The sequence below is a fragment of the Anolis carolinensis genome, chromosome 1 (assembly GCF_035594765.1).
Source record: "Anolis carolinensis isolate JA03-04 chromosome 1, rAnoCar3.1.pri, whole genome shotgun sequence".
In the NCBI taxonomy this organism is placed as follows: Eukaryota; Metazoa; Chordata; class Lepidosauria; order Squamata; family Dactyloidae; genus Anolis; species Anolis carolinensis.
In genome coordinates, this window is record NC_085841.1 from 273,782,674 (window position 1) to 273,796,487 (window position 13,814).

Sequence of the window (13,814 nt, forward strand, 5' to 3'; positions counted from 1 at the left end):
TTTGGATGGCATGGCCTGATTATGGTAAGAAAAGTTCTTGCATTAATACCGGGGAGAGAAGTATGATTGTGTATTTATATAGAATAGCTGGGAGGAAGACTGGTAGTCATTTTTTTCCTTCTGTATCTGTTCCTTTTCTTTTCTTTCCTTTATCTTTTAATGTAGTGTTATAAACTGTGATAAATACAAAAAATAAAAAGCCTACAGCCTAAAAACTATTTGAGACATCTAGATAAAATTCAGTCCTTTAAAGTAACATTAAAACCAACCAGGTAACTAATGTTTTAGCTTATTTTTTAAATTAATGTAGGTTTTCTTGAATCTCGAGAGAAAGATGGGGGTATAAATTATATCAATCAACCAATATAAATATGCTTTGTCTTGTTTTTTCCTACTACCTGCAATAGTTTATTATTTATTTATTTATTTATTTATTTATTTATTACAATATTTATATCCCGCCCTTCTCACCCAACAGGGGACTCAGGGCGGCTTACAATAAAACACACATATAAAAACTGTACAATACATTATAAATCAGTTAAAAAATTAACTTACATAAGACATTCATAAAACACATTATAAAATACAAATAGGCATGTTCAAGTTTAAAAGACTGGGTCTGTCAATTGAGTTCCAGCGTACATCATAGTAATTAATGCTACTGATTCTTATTCGAAAGCCTGGCCCCACAACCAAGTTTTAACTTTCCTACGGAAGGATAGGAGGGAGGGAGCCTGCCTGACTTCAATGGCGTTCCATAGGCGGGGAGCCACTACTGAAAAAGCCCTGTCTCTCGTCCCTACCAGCTGCACCCGTGAGGCTGACGGGACTGCGAGCAGGGCCTCATCTGATGATCTTAAGCTTCGAGTTTCTGGAATGTACAAAATTATAACCTCAAAACATGGAGAAACATTTGCAGTAACATGCAACACATATTCATCTGGCTACACCTTTTCTACATATAATGATCGAGTGTCTTGATCTTGCCTTGTATTTGAGACAGGTCAAATCAATTGTTCTAGTTCACATTTTTGTTTCATGTAAAGTTCCTTGGGATATGTATCCTCACATACTGCAGAACAATACACTTTGTTGGAGAAGAAGAGAAGATCATATATCCTTTGTCTATATTCTTCTGTTGGTACCTGGACTTACCTTTTGGTCGTAGTCATTAAGACCATACATTTCTCTTGCTGGCATGAGCGTGTTACTATAGCTGAAACGTGCGTTTTCGCAGTCATATTCTACCTCTGGTTTCTCCACGTTGCTACAAAGTGTGCACACCCATTCACCTCTGAAGCACAGAAAGAAGATATGCATTGAGTTTGTTGCTGTAGATTGCAAATTTGCTAAATTAAACAGCAGTAATAGATGCCTTGACCAAAAAAAAGCTGGAAAAGAAAATCCTAGAAAGCCCCAGACCTATCATTGATTCTATGGAAGACAAATGATCTTTTACTAGTTGCCTCAGGCAGAGAAAGTTCATTATATGGATGCTGCACAAGTATATATAGACCCTGTGCACTTTAGGAATTAATTTTAACAACATAAAACATGGTGCACATATAGATGCTAGCTTTCCCTAAGCTATGTCTAACTAGGATATCTGAAAGGTGAGCAAAATGGACCCTATAGACCAGGGGTCCTCAAACTTTTAAAGCAGAGGGCCGGTCCACAATCTTTCAGACTGTGGAGGGGCCGAATTATCATTTGAAAAAAAAAACTGAACAAATTCCTGTGCACACTGCACATGTCTTCTTTGTAGTGCAAAACAACAACAACAATGAAAAAACAATAAAATATTTAAAAATGAAAACAATTGTAACCAACATAAACCTATCAGGATTTCAATGGGAAGTGTGGGCCTGCTTCTGGCCAATGAGATAGTCAAGTTAATTAGGATTATTGTTGTTGTTGTGTGCCTTCAAGTCATTTCAGACTTTGGGCGAGCCTAAGTCTAAAATTATTTATTTATTCATTTACTACATTTATTTATTACATTTATATCCCGCCCTTCTCCCCCCGAAGGAGACTCAGAGCAGCTTTATGTACATACAATATATTATATTATTAGCATAGCACAATATTAACATTATATATTACTACATTGACCTATACCACTATACTGTAATATTATATGTAATATATAACATAAAATTAATATTATTATATGGTATTATTATTAGCATTATACTGTATAACATTATAATATTATAATCAATATTATATGTATATACATTATATTATATTATTAAAAATGATATAAAATATTATATTATAAAACTGAGGGCAGGGGCCAGGTAAATGACCTTGGAGGGCCACATCCAGCCCCCGGGCCTTAGTTTGGAGACCCCTGCTATAGACCATATGCACTTTTCTCCCTATAATCTCACAGACACCTTGTGCCCCCCCCCCCCATACATTACACATGGGGAAAACTGAGTTTCCAACATGGTTAAAGCCTCCAGGGACAACCCAGGGGGTGGAGGGGGCTTCCAAGTTAGGTTTTCGAGTGAACTTTAAAAGAGCACCCAGTTGGAGAATATGGTTCAAAACATCGGATGGGGGTCTGATTTGGTATAAGTCATCTTCTATCATTAATTCTTTTTCTAGATTTAGGATAAGGGGATGTTTAACCAAAGACGCTGCAGCTTGATGAGTATCATTGGTTGTAATAAAAGTCTGATAGGTTCTTGCCATCTTCTCCTTTCTAAGAGAATTCCCATAGTTTTTTCCTGAACTAGGAAAATGTGTCTTGCTTCAATAGTACAACAGTAGTTCCTAAAGAGCCACCAGATGTTATTCCATACTTAAAGGATAGCCTATCAATTCAGGACAATTCTGAAAGTTGAAAAAGAACAATGAAACCTACACAGGGATCTTGAAAGGGTGGGTGGTACAAAATAGCTCCAAAGCACTGAGCCCAGCAAGTCTCAGACATAAGTATCAATGTTTCAGCTTGAACCAGTCCTCCTTCTTATATTATATACTCACACAGGAAAGCTAAGCAAAGCAGGAACATGGCATAAGAGATGAAACACCTTTGGGCAGTAATCACAGCACAATAGTTCTCCTCCATTCAGACACACAGCACAAAAGTCCTCATTCTCAATGGGATGATCTTCCTCAGAAAGCACTGATTTTTTCACATTGTTACTGAGCCTGTGAGCTACAGAAGGAAGTGACATTTGCTCAGGTTGGCTTGCAAGAATCCTTCTCTCTTCCAAATTGTCAGACACAGGATTCGGCCTTACAGGTGAATTTCCGTGATTGATCTTAAATGAAAAGTAAAGTCTTCATTAAGAAACATTTAATTTTCATGCACAATGAATTACTGCTGAGTCTGGAATGCAATGAATAAAGGCATCAAGGCAAACATCTTCATAACATCTGGGATCTGAAAAGCTAACTTATACCTTTTCAGTAAGTCATTGCACATTAAATATGGCAATTTCCCTCAATGATGTGCTGGTGACCTATTGGAATTTCAAGTATATTTGGATTGTCCCATTTACAGTCATTAAAATTATGCCTGAAGCTTTAACTCATATAATCAATAGATTAAACAACTAATTAGGAAAGCTGAGATATTGAAGCTTGAATGGCTGCATGCCCCTCAGAGTGTCAGAGCTCTTCCTCTCTCCATAAGATATATTGGGAAAGAAATTATAAAATGCCCTTTACTTCCAATGTGAATCAACAACTAGAATAATTTTGCCTTGAACTGTAACAAACACAATTAATTCTCCTTCTAGTGCTAGCGTTAGACAGTATGTTGTATCTGATGAGCAGAAGAATCATTAGATGGAACACAGATTCATTGGCAAAAGCAGGGAGAGGGTGTCACAATTTCTGCCAATTCTTCTTTCCCTCAGTAGTATTACTACAGCTCTCCAGAACAGATTTTGAGAAACACGAAGACTGTAGGGGAATGGGGGCATGTAAAACACGTTCATTTCTGTCCACAGGAACCTCCGGACCACTCCAGGCAATTCAGGATTCAAACAACTGACACCAGGAGCTATAAATTATTCCCAGCAGCAGCTAAAATCCATTATCATCTGAATTTTCCATTTAGACCAGTGTTTCTCAAACTCTGATTCTCCAGGTGTTTTGGACTCCAGCTCCCACAATTCCTAACAGCTGGTAAGATGGCTGGGATTTCTGGGAGCTGAAGTCAATAATCCCTGTAGGTGTAGAGTTTGAGAAACACTAACTTAGGCTTTAGGATTAGATTTTTTGTATTGTTAGTTTGTTACATCATTGCTCTCCTCAACTCCATTTTCTTATCACAAGACTCCTCTAATAAGAAGTTAAGGCAGAGGGTGATTGACAGAGGTCACCCAGTTAGATGCATAGCTAAGTGGAGATTTGACCCTAAATCTTACACAGCCCCATGCCCCCAAGAAAAAGAAATCCCTGAAGCATCAAGAGATATAGTGACGATATGAGATACGATTACAGATGGTTACTGTTACCTGTCATTTGGCCCCAAGTGTAATGACATAGTAAAATTCTCTGATCAAGGTCATCAGATAATTTTAACATATACAGGCAGTCCCCGGGTTACAAACATTTGACTTACAAATGACTCATAATTAAGAATGGGATTGAGATAACAGAAAGTGAAAGTAATCTACCCCTCGGAAGGGAAATTCACTCCCAAAAGAGTTATCATGGGGGAAAGGGCTCTCCACTGACGTTTTCTCACCAATCCTTGTTTCCACAAGTCAAATTATTCAAAATCCAATTATCACAGGGACAGAAAGTGAGGTGAAATCTTCTGAACAGGGGCACAGAGAGCAAAACAAACACCACAGTGATGTTAACCCTAAGTCTACTTTTTCATCTGCATGGAGTGAAGCAATCCAACCAGGCAAGCTGAGTTTACCTTTATAGCCATGCTTGAAGACTGAGTACCACATTCAATTATAAGTAGGAAAGTCCCGTCATGTTCATTCTTTTGTGGCTGCAGTTTAAATACTGGAAGCTCTCCAGAATCTGATGTGTGTATTTTCAGTCGTTCCAATCTCACGTAAGGGACTTTCATCTCTCTTGCGCAAGTTCTGAAAATGAATGTTTACTACAAGATTGATTTCATCAGGATTCTGAAAGGTCATAACTTCATTTTACCTGTATGAGTACCATGTAATTTGACAGGCTGGATTGTCTTGTAAAATAGTTAATTCGCATATTTTAATGGCATTTTATTAATTGATTTGCTATTTCAAGACAGAACTAAATTACTCATAATGAGGAATCAACAAAATCCTCACATACAAACAGGTTTGCTACTGCCTTCTTCAGAATTTGAGAGCATGACTTGCCCAAGGACACCCAGTGGGTTTCCAGGACCAAGTGGAGATTCAAGCCTTCGTTTCCAGAGTCACAGTCCAACTCTAAAACCATTATACTACACAAACCCCCATTCAGATAACATTAACAGTAAAATGTGGAGACATCTGCAGTCTTAAAGAATACTATTTGCATTTAGGATTGTAGTGTAAAATAATTTTCATAACAGATAATGTGATTGAGATATTTCATCAGCCTAGGAAAACTTATCTGGGTGGCTTCAACAATAAGTGCAATTTATATTATCTTCTAAGGAGAAAAGAAAAAAGATCAATTCCTTTGACTATCATTTAAATTTTACATGTTTTACAAAACCCGATTACCTGCTGCTCTGGTTACTTTTATCTTCCATTTCAAAATGTTTCTCCTCACAGTTATGGTAATCTGAAAGAAGGAAAATGAATGAAATATCGAGAAACTTATCTTGACTAAAACAACAATTACAGTTTGGCATCCATAATCTCCTTTGTACTGATTAAGAGATTGGTACTTGATTGGTAAGATGGATTCCATGTCACTTCCTAAGCTTTACTGGGCTCATATTCCTCATGATGGAATCAGGGAGTTTTTTTTTTGTCCCCAGTTGGGTTTGCTTTTGTTTTGCTTTTTTAATTATTGCATAGCTAGGATGGCTTTTCTCCTATCATAGGGCCATAGCCAAAGAGGGAGAGATCTAAAGTTTTCTATGGTCACAGAAGCCACTGAATCATAGAGCTGGAAGGACCATCTAGTTCAAACATTGCTATTCAGAAATATACAACAAAATCACCACTGAATCATAGCCATCCAATTTTTGTTTAAAGATCTCCCTCTGAAGCAGTCCACTGCATTATCAAATATTCAAGAAATTCTTCCTAATGTTTAAGTAGAAGCCTTTCTCTCGTCACTTGAATTCTCCTTATTTTGAGGCCAGTATGCAAAGGGATCTTGCAGCACCTTAGAGACTAACTGAGAGAACAAAGTTGGAAGCATAAGATTAGTAGACTACCGACTTCATCTTCTCAGTTAGTCTCTAGGATGCTATGAAATCCCTTTGCATACTGATATTCCAGATAGAGATGGTTATGATGCTACTTGGACAACACAGATTTCTGTCACCAGCCATACAAAGGATCTCTACAGATCATTTCCCTCTGATTATGCTATTTTTGGAACTTGGAAACCTCCTCTTCCAGAATTATAGAATTCCACCCTAATATATTTGATTCTTTTGTAACAAAACAGGGTACTCTGGGCATGCAGGGCCAGAAAGAAGCTTTGGAAGCAAACTGTTCTGGAATATAGCCAGACAGCCCGGAAAACTTACAGCAACCTACTGTTCAAATATATTTCATACATCTCTATTACAACCGAGAAAATATTCATTTCTGGTAGAGAATAAAGTGTTTGGATTTGTCAAAATTCAGACATTAAATGAGCTCTGGATAACAGAATTACCATGTCCAATTTGAGCACCTTATTTAAGTGGGTAAGATATAACAATCAAACATTACTGTGGTTTTTAAGTTAATATGCACTGTAGGCATAATTACATGGATTTGAACAGGAGAATGGTTCAGTTCAGAATGAAATATTCAATACAGCACAATGTATTGTAATTACATAATCTTACAATAGAATAACATGCACCATATCATCAAAAACATTAAACATTAAAAACGGTTTAAAATCTGCAACATATAACAACATAGTATGATAGAGGTCTCTACAACCAAGGCAGTATTGAAACAAAAGATGAGAAACTGAACATAAATTGGTACATTCCGATGGGGGGTGGGGTTGGTCCTTAAGATATTCTGGCCTTAGACCATTTATAGCTTTAAAGGTCCAAAAGGAACTCAGTCCAAAATAAAATTATCAATCTTTGGATATTAAATAGTGCCAAAGTGATATGCAGCGCTCTAAAGACTGGAGGTAGAGAAGCAGTAGTAGAAAAAATGTGACCGTGGCATTATTCTATGCACTATTGTGCAAGACTTAACAGGCAGGGAGTTGTTTACTACAGGCAAATATTGTGGACACCATCTCAAAATACAGTAGTTATGGAGAACATAGCTAGTTTTGTTATATCAGTAATAGAGGACATTATCTTAGCATCCTGAAAAACACGCAACATACAAGGAGAAATAGACATTTTGAATAGACGAAGATGAAGAAAACCAGTACCTTCACTATGTTTTGGAGTTGAATTAGGTGACTGCATACAATCAGTGTTGCTGACATGTATGGAAGGAGAGACACATGGCTGAGTCTTCTTTACTGAAAGATTAATAGGTTCTTCCAGAATATTGTGAATAGGAAGAGCTAACATGTCTTTTGACTCTGGTGGAGTGACAGAGTTGCTTCCAAGACTGAAACTTGCAGAACCAAAGTCTTCACTTTCCAGCTTGCAATTAAAAAAAAAAGACATTGAAATGTATAACTTTTATATATACTGAAGTTGAAAAATGATGTTAAAAACAGAGGAATTGAATGATTCAGAAGTTTTGGGATATACTAATTATGTACACAAAGGGTGGGATCTAAAGAGTAATTTTAGGACTACTCAAGGGGACATCTAAATGATTAATGCACATGCCATTTCACAAACAGGCTTTTAAATCACACATACATAGAGCTTCACTAAATGTTGTATGTGACATGGAAAGATGCATTTAATGGTACACAACCCCAAGCATCCCTTAAGCATACAGAACAAGTGATCCCACTATTTGATAAATCTATATCAGAGATTTTGCATAAGTAGATTTTGTTTGAAGTTACATAGTTAGGCTTGGTTACTACTTGGATAGCAGACCATCAAGGAATACCAAACGTTGTCAATTATAAATTATAGGAAGTCATTGGGAAATCACATCTGAATATTCATTGTCTAAGAACACCTGTGAAATTCATGGGGATGCCATAAGTAAACAGGTAACTTGAATGCCAATACACACAGAGAATGAGTTATATATTTGTGGAACTGCTTCCCGCATCAAAGTCAGTGGTTAACTCCTTGCAGCAAAACCTGAGGATACATGAGGATGTATGCATGTACGAAACATCCACAAGAATATAAACAAGAGCTTGGCAAGAGTACTGTTATGGTCTTCTGCAAATACCATTCCCTTCTATAGTGGTATTCTTGGCATATGATATTTTATGATATTAACAGAAATTATTGTCCCAACAACGATTTCTATCAAATAAACTATCTGATGTAATAATAATAATAATAATAATAATAATAAAACTTTATTTATACCCCGCCACCATCTCCCCAACGGGGACTCGGGGCGGCTTACATGGGGCCACACCCAAAACAATACAATGTAAACAGCATATAAAAGAACAGCAGAACACAATACAATAAACAATACAGTAAATAATATCCATTACAAAATAAAACAAGGAGACAATAAAAACAAGGGCAGACCACATGAACATTAAGTTAAAACTCGGGGTGAGAAAGACATAAAAATAAAAACCACAGCGAACAGGGTCATAAGGGAGTGGGGTATTCTGGAGGATAGATATTAGGAGGAGCAACGGAAAAGAAATATAAAATGGTTACTCTCCAAAAGCGCAGCGAAAGAGCCATGTTTTCAAGTCTTTCTTGAAGGCTGCTAGTGTGGGGGCTTGCCTAATCTCAGCGGGCAGAGAATTCCATAATCGGGGGGCCACAGCAGAAAAGGCCCTCTCCCTTGTTCCCACAAGGCGGGTTTGGGATATCGAGAGTGGGGACAGGAGAGCTTCCCCTGATGAACGAAGGGATCGTGTAGGCTTGTGATAGGAGATACGGTCACGAAGGTAGGTGGGTCCCAAACCGTTTAGGGCTTTATATGTGAAGGTATACACCTTGAATTGGGACCGGAAAATAAAAGGCAGCCAGTGGAGCTCCTTGAACAGGGGAGTAGATCTCTCCCTGTAACTCACCCCCGTAATTAACCTGGCAGCCGAGCGCTGGACCAATTGTAGTTTCCGGGCCGTCTTCAAGGGAACCCCCACGTAGAGCGCATTACAGTAGTCCAGTCTAGAGGTAACTAAGGCATGCACCACCGTGGTCAAGTCAGACTTCATGAGGTATGGTCGCAGTTGGCGCACAAGCTTGAGTTGTGCGAAGGCCCTCCCGGCCACCGCCGACACCTGCGCCTCAAGCGTCAGCGCTGAGTCCAGGAGGACCCCCAAACTGCGGACCTGTGATTTCAGGGGGAGTGCAACCCCGTCCAGCATAGGTTGCCACCCAATACCCCGATCCGACGCGTGACTGACCAGGAGGGCCTCTGTCTTGTCAGGATTGATCCTCAGCTTGTTCCTCCTCATCCAGTCCGCCACAGCGGCCAGGCACTGGTTCAGCATCCGAGGGGCTTCCTTGGAGTCAGATGGGAACGAGTAGTGGATTTGCGTGTCATCTGCGTAGAGATGGCAACGCCCTCCAAAACTCCGGATGACCTCTCCCAGCGGTTTCATGTAGATGTTGAATAGCATGGGGGATAGAATAGACCCTTGCGGGACCCCACAGGTCAAAGGCCAGGGGTCCGAGCAGGTGTCCCCCAGCTTCACCAACTGGGAACGGCCCTCCAGGAAGGACTGGAGCCACAGCAGAACCGTGCCACCGAGCCCCATCCCAGAGAGCCTCCCCAGAAGGATACCATGGTCGATGGTTTCGAATGTCAGGACCCAGGCTGCAGAGCACCAATAACCTTACACAGAGGCCAGTCTCTATCTAATATCTTTATTAAAGAAATATATAAAACCAATAAAAACAAGTGAAGAATATAGTTCAGAAGCAGACCTTTCAGATAAGGTCAAATATAGTCCAGAAATGTATTGTCCAATATAAGATATTAGAGTTCAAAGTTTTAATCCACTTGACCGAAACACACACTTTGCCAAGCAATAGTGTGGGGAAATAACAGAGTCTTTATAGTCCAATGAAGCTTGACAACAAGGCTGGAATTAAACTTGATTCTTGACTTGATCCAAGACTTAAAACGAGGCAAACATGAAGCATGAAACAAAGTCCGTGGCAAAACGTGAGACAAGGCAAGACTTGAAACTTGATCCGGGAAGCAAGGAACTGGGATTACGAAGTCCACACACGATCTCTCTCCTCAAGCTGATCAATTGACTCCGCAAGGTATTCCTGGCGCTAAGCACCTATATTGGGTCTTGTTTTCCCGCCAACAGAACTCTTTCCCTAGAGAACGAGAAGCGAAACCCAACTCTGTCCAGATGCATGACTCCTTAGAATTTCCCAAGGGAAGCAGACCTAATCAGCCATTTGTTTGGCAGCGATTCTCATGCTTCTGCGATTAGCCTCTCTGGCTCCTCTATCTTTGGAGTAATTTTCCCTCCGGGAAAACGGGGGGGACTTCTTCCCAAGGCCTGTTTGGCTGAATTCTTGTGGGCAAACATCAACATCCTGCAGGTGAGGAGGCTCCGGCTCTTGCTGAACCAGCGAAAATCCCATGTTTTCCTCTTCGTCTGCCACAATAGTACTAGGAACAGGACTACAAGGCCCATGAGTCATCACACTATCCCCGCCCTCAAGGCCCCCCTCAAACATGGCCCCTCTCCTCGAGTCCCGGGGCCGCGGCTTGGCAGGGTAGGCCTGATGGAAGCGGCGGACTAAGTCGGGGGCATGGACTGTGGAAGCGTCTTCCCAAGAGCGTTCTTCGGGGCCAAAACCCACCCAGTCAATGAGATACTGAAGGCGGCGGCGATGGAAGCGAGAATCCAAAATGTCCTGAACCTCTAACTCCTCCTCCCCGTCCACCAAAACAGGGGCGGGGGCCGGCCAGCTCGCATCAGGGCGTACACCATCCGCCGGAAGGAGCAGGGAACGATGGAACACCGGATGAATGCGCATGGAGCGCGGAAGTTGGAGTTTGAAAGTCATGGGGTTAAGTTGCGCCACCACTGGGTAGGGACCAATGAAACGGGCATCTAACTTCCGGCAGGGACAGTGGGAGGGCAAAAAGCGAGTGGACAACAGAACCCGATCTCCTACCTTGATCTCGGGGCCCGGCTGGCGATGGCCGTCAGCGTGGCGTTTATAGTCCTCCTTGGCTTGATCCAGTTGTTGGTGCAAGAGTTGTTGCACCGCTGTGAATTCTTGCAGCCAGTCCTCCGCTGCAGGGACTTCTGAAGTTTCAATGACAGAAGGAAAGAAGCGTGGATGGAAACCGTAGTTTGCAAAGAACGGGGTTTCTTTAGTTGAAGCCTGGACACCATTGTTGTAAGCAAATTCCGATAGAGGTAATAGGGAAGCCCAATTGTCCTGTTGGTAGTTTACATAACAGCGAAGGTATTGTTCCAAAGTGGCATTGGTGCGCTCAGTTTGCCCATCCGTTTGGGGATGGTGAGCTGAAGATAAACGAGAGTCTATGCCCAATAGTTTCTGTAGTGCTTTCCAGAAACGAGAGGTGAATTGAGATCCACGGTCAGTGACTAAACTCTTGGGCAATCCATGTAGTCGGAAAACATGTTGAAGGAATAAATCTGCAGTCTCTTTGGCCGTGGGGAGACCATCGCAGGGAATGAAATGGGCCAACTTGGTAAAAAGGTCCACCACCACTAGGATCGTGGTGAATCCAAGGGAGGGTGGTAGGTCAGTGATAAAATCCGCGGAAATTATCTCCCATGGGCGAGAAGGAGTGGGAAGGGGATGCAGTAGCCCTGACGGCTTCTCCCTTCGTGTCTTGGAACGCTGACATACAGGACAGATATTGACATATTTCTCCACATCCTTGCGGATCTTGGGCCACCAGAAATCTCGTAGGATCAAGTGCATGGTTTTTAAAAGTCCAAAATGCCCTGCTGGCTTGCTGTCATGACACAGATGAAGTGCTTTTTCTCTGCCTGGACCTGGAGGGATGTAAACATGATTCCTGTAGCATAGTAGCCCATCCTTAAGTGAGAAAGGGAAACGTAGTCCTTGGCGAATCTGTTCTTGAGCCCAGGCATCTGCCTGTTGACTGGCTCTAATTTCTTGAGTGCAAAGGGATTCTGGGTTAGAGGGAGTTGGTTCAATTGAAGTGGAATTGGTGTTTCCCACTGTGAGCGTGGCAAAGTTTTCGGGTTGCAGCAATCGAGATTCTGAGGTCTCTCTGCGTCCTGCAGCATACTCTGGTTTCCATGATAGAGCATCTGCTTGCTTGGTCTGAGCCGGGGTTACATAATGGATCTGGAAGTCAAAACGTTCAAAGAATAAAGCCCAGCGCTGCTGCCTTTGATTTAACTTTCGTGCGGTCCTTAGGTGCTCTAAATTTCGATGATCAGTATGAACTTCAATGGGAAATCTGGCCCCTTCTAACCAATGTCTCCAATTTTCAAAAGCTGCCTTTATGGCCAAAAGTTCTTTCTCCCAAATAGTGTAATTTCTCTCTGGGGCTGTTAGTTGACGGGAGTAATAGGCACAAGGATGAAGATGTTCCCCCACTGGTTGCATGAGTACAGCCCCAATTGCCACATCTGAGGCGTCAGCCTGCACAACAAAAGGGGTTTTAGGATCAGGGTGCTGTAGAATTGGCTGGGTCGTGAATAATTGCTTTAGCTGGTGGAACCCTTTCTCTGCTTGCTCTGTCCAGCAGAAAGGCTGTTTCCCTCGGATGCAGCTGGTGATTGGGTCAGACCAGCGAGCGAAGTCTGGGATGAATTTGCGGTAATAGTTTGCAAACCCCAAGAAGCGCTGTACTTCCTTCTTGTTGGTTGGCGCCCGCCATTCCAATACTGCTGAAACCTTTGCCGGGTCCATGGAGAGCCCTTGTGGTGAGACGCGGTATCCCAGGAAATCTACCTCTTGTAGATCAAAGGCGCATTTCTCTAACTTGGCGTATAGTCCATGATCCCGCAATCGTTGTAGCACCATTCTGACGTGTTGCTCGTGTTCCGATTGTGATCTAGAATATACCAAAAAATCGTCCAAATATATGATCAAGAACCGATCTAGATAATCCTGGAAGATATCGTTGACAAAGTGCTGGAATGTTGCGGGAGCTCCGGATAAACCGTAATTCATGACTAGGGACTCAAATAATCCGAATTTGGTCTGGAAGGCGGTTTTCCATTCGTCCCCTTCTCTAATGCGAACTAGATTGTAAGCCCCGCGGAGATCCAGCTTGGTGTAAACCTTGGCCCCTCGGAGCCGGTCTAAGAGGTCCGAGATCAAAGGCAGAGGGTAGCAATTCCGCTTCGTGATATTGTTCAATGCTCTATAGTCCACCACCAAGCGTAGGTCCCCTGACTTCTTTTTCACAAACATCACTGGGGAAGCTGCTGGGGATTGAGAGGGTCTGATGAACCCCTTGCGGAGGTTTGACTCTATGAACTCCCTGAGAGCTTCTTGCTCTGATTCAGTCAGGGAGTAGAGGTGTCCTCGCGGAATTGGGGCCCCCTCCACCAGGTCAATGGCACAGTCGTAGGGTCTATGTGGGGGTAGTTTCTCGGCTTCCTTTTCATTGAAAACATCC

General features: G+C 41.8%; 1 protein-coding gene across 5 annotated transcripts in view; it reads right to left on the bottom strand.

Annotated features, from left to right (window-relative positions):
• trim66 (tripartite motif containing 66) overlaps positions 1–13,814 on the bottom strand; it is a 90,445-nt gene that overhangs the window by 5,746 nt on the left and 70,885 nt on the right. For all 5 annotated transcript variants that reach the window (XM_062967692.1, XM_008104387.3, XM_008104386.3 and 2 more), the window contains 5 exons: positions 7,525–7,744; positions 5,682–5,742; positions 4,895–5,069; positions 2,998–3,278; positions 1,159–1,297 (listed from right to left, as the gene is read on the bottom strand). In XM_062967692.1, coding sequence (XP_062823762.1) covers positions 1,159–1,297; positions 2,998–3,278; positions 4,895–5,069; positions 5,682–5,742; positions 7,525–7,744 — 876 coding nt within the window. The remainder of the gene's footprint in view (positions 1–1,158; positions 1,298–2,997; positions 3,279–4,894; positions 5,070–5,681; positions 5,743–7,524; positions 7,745–13,814) is intronic.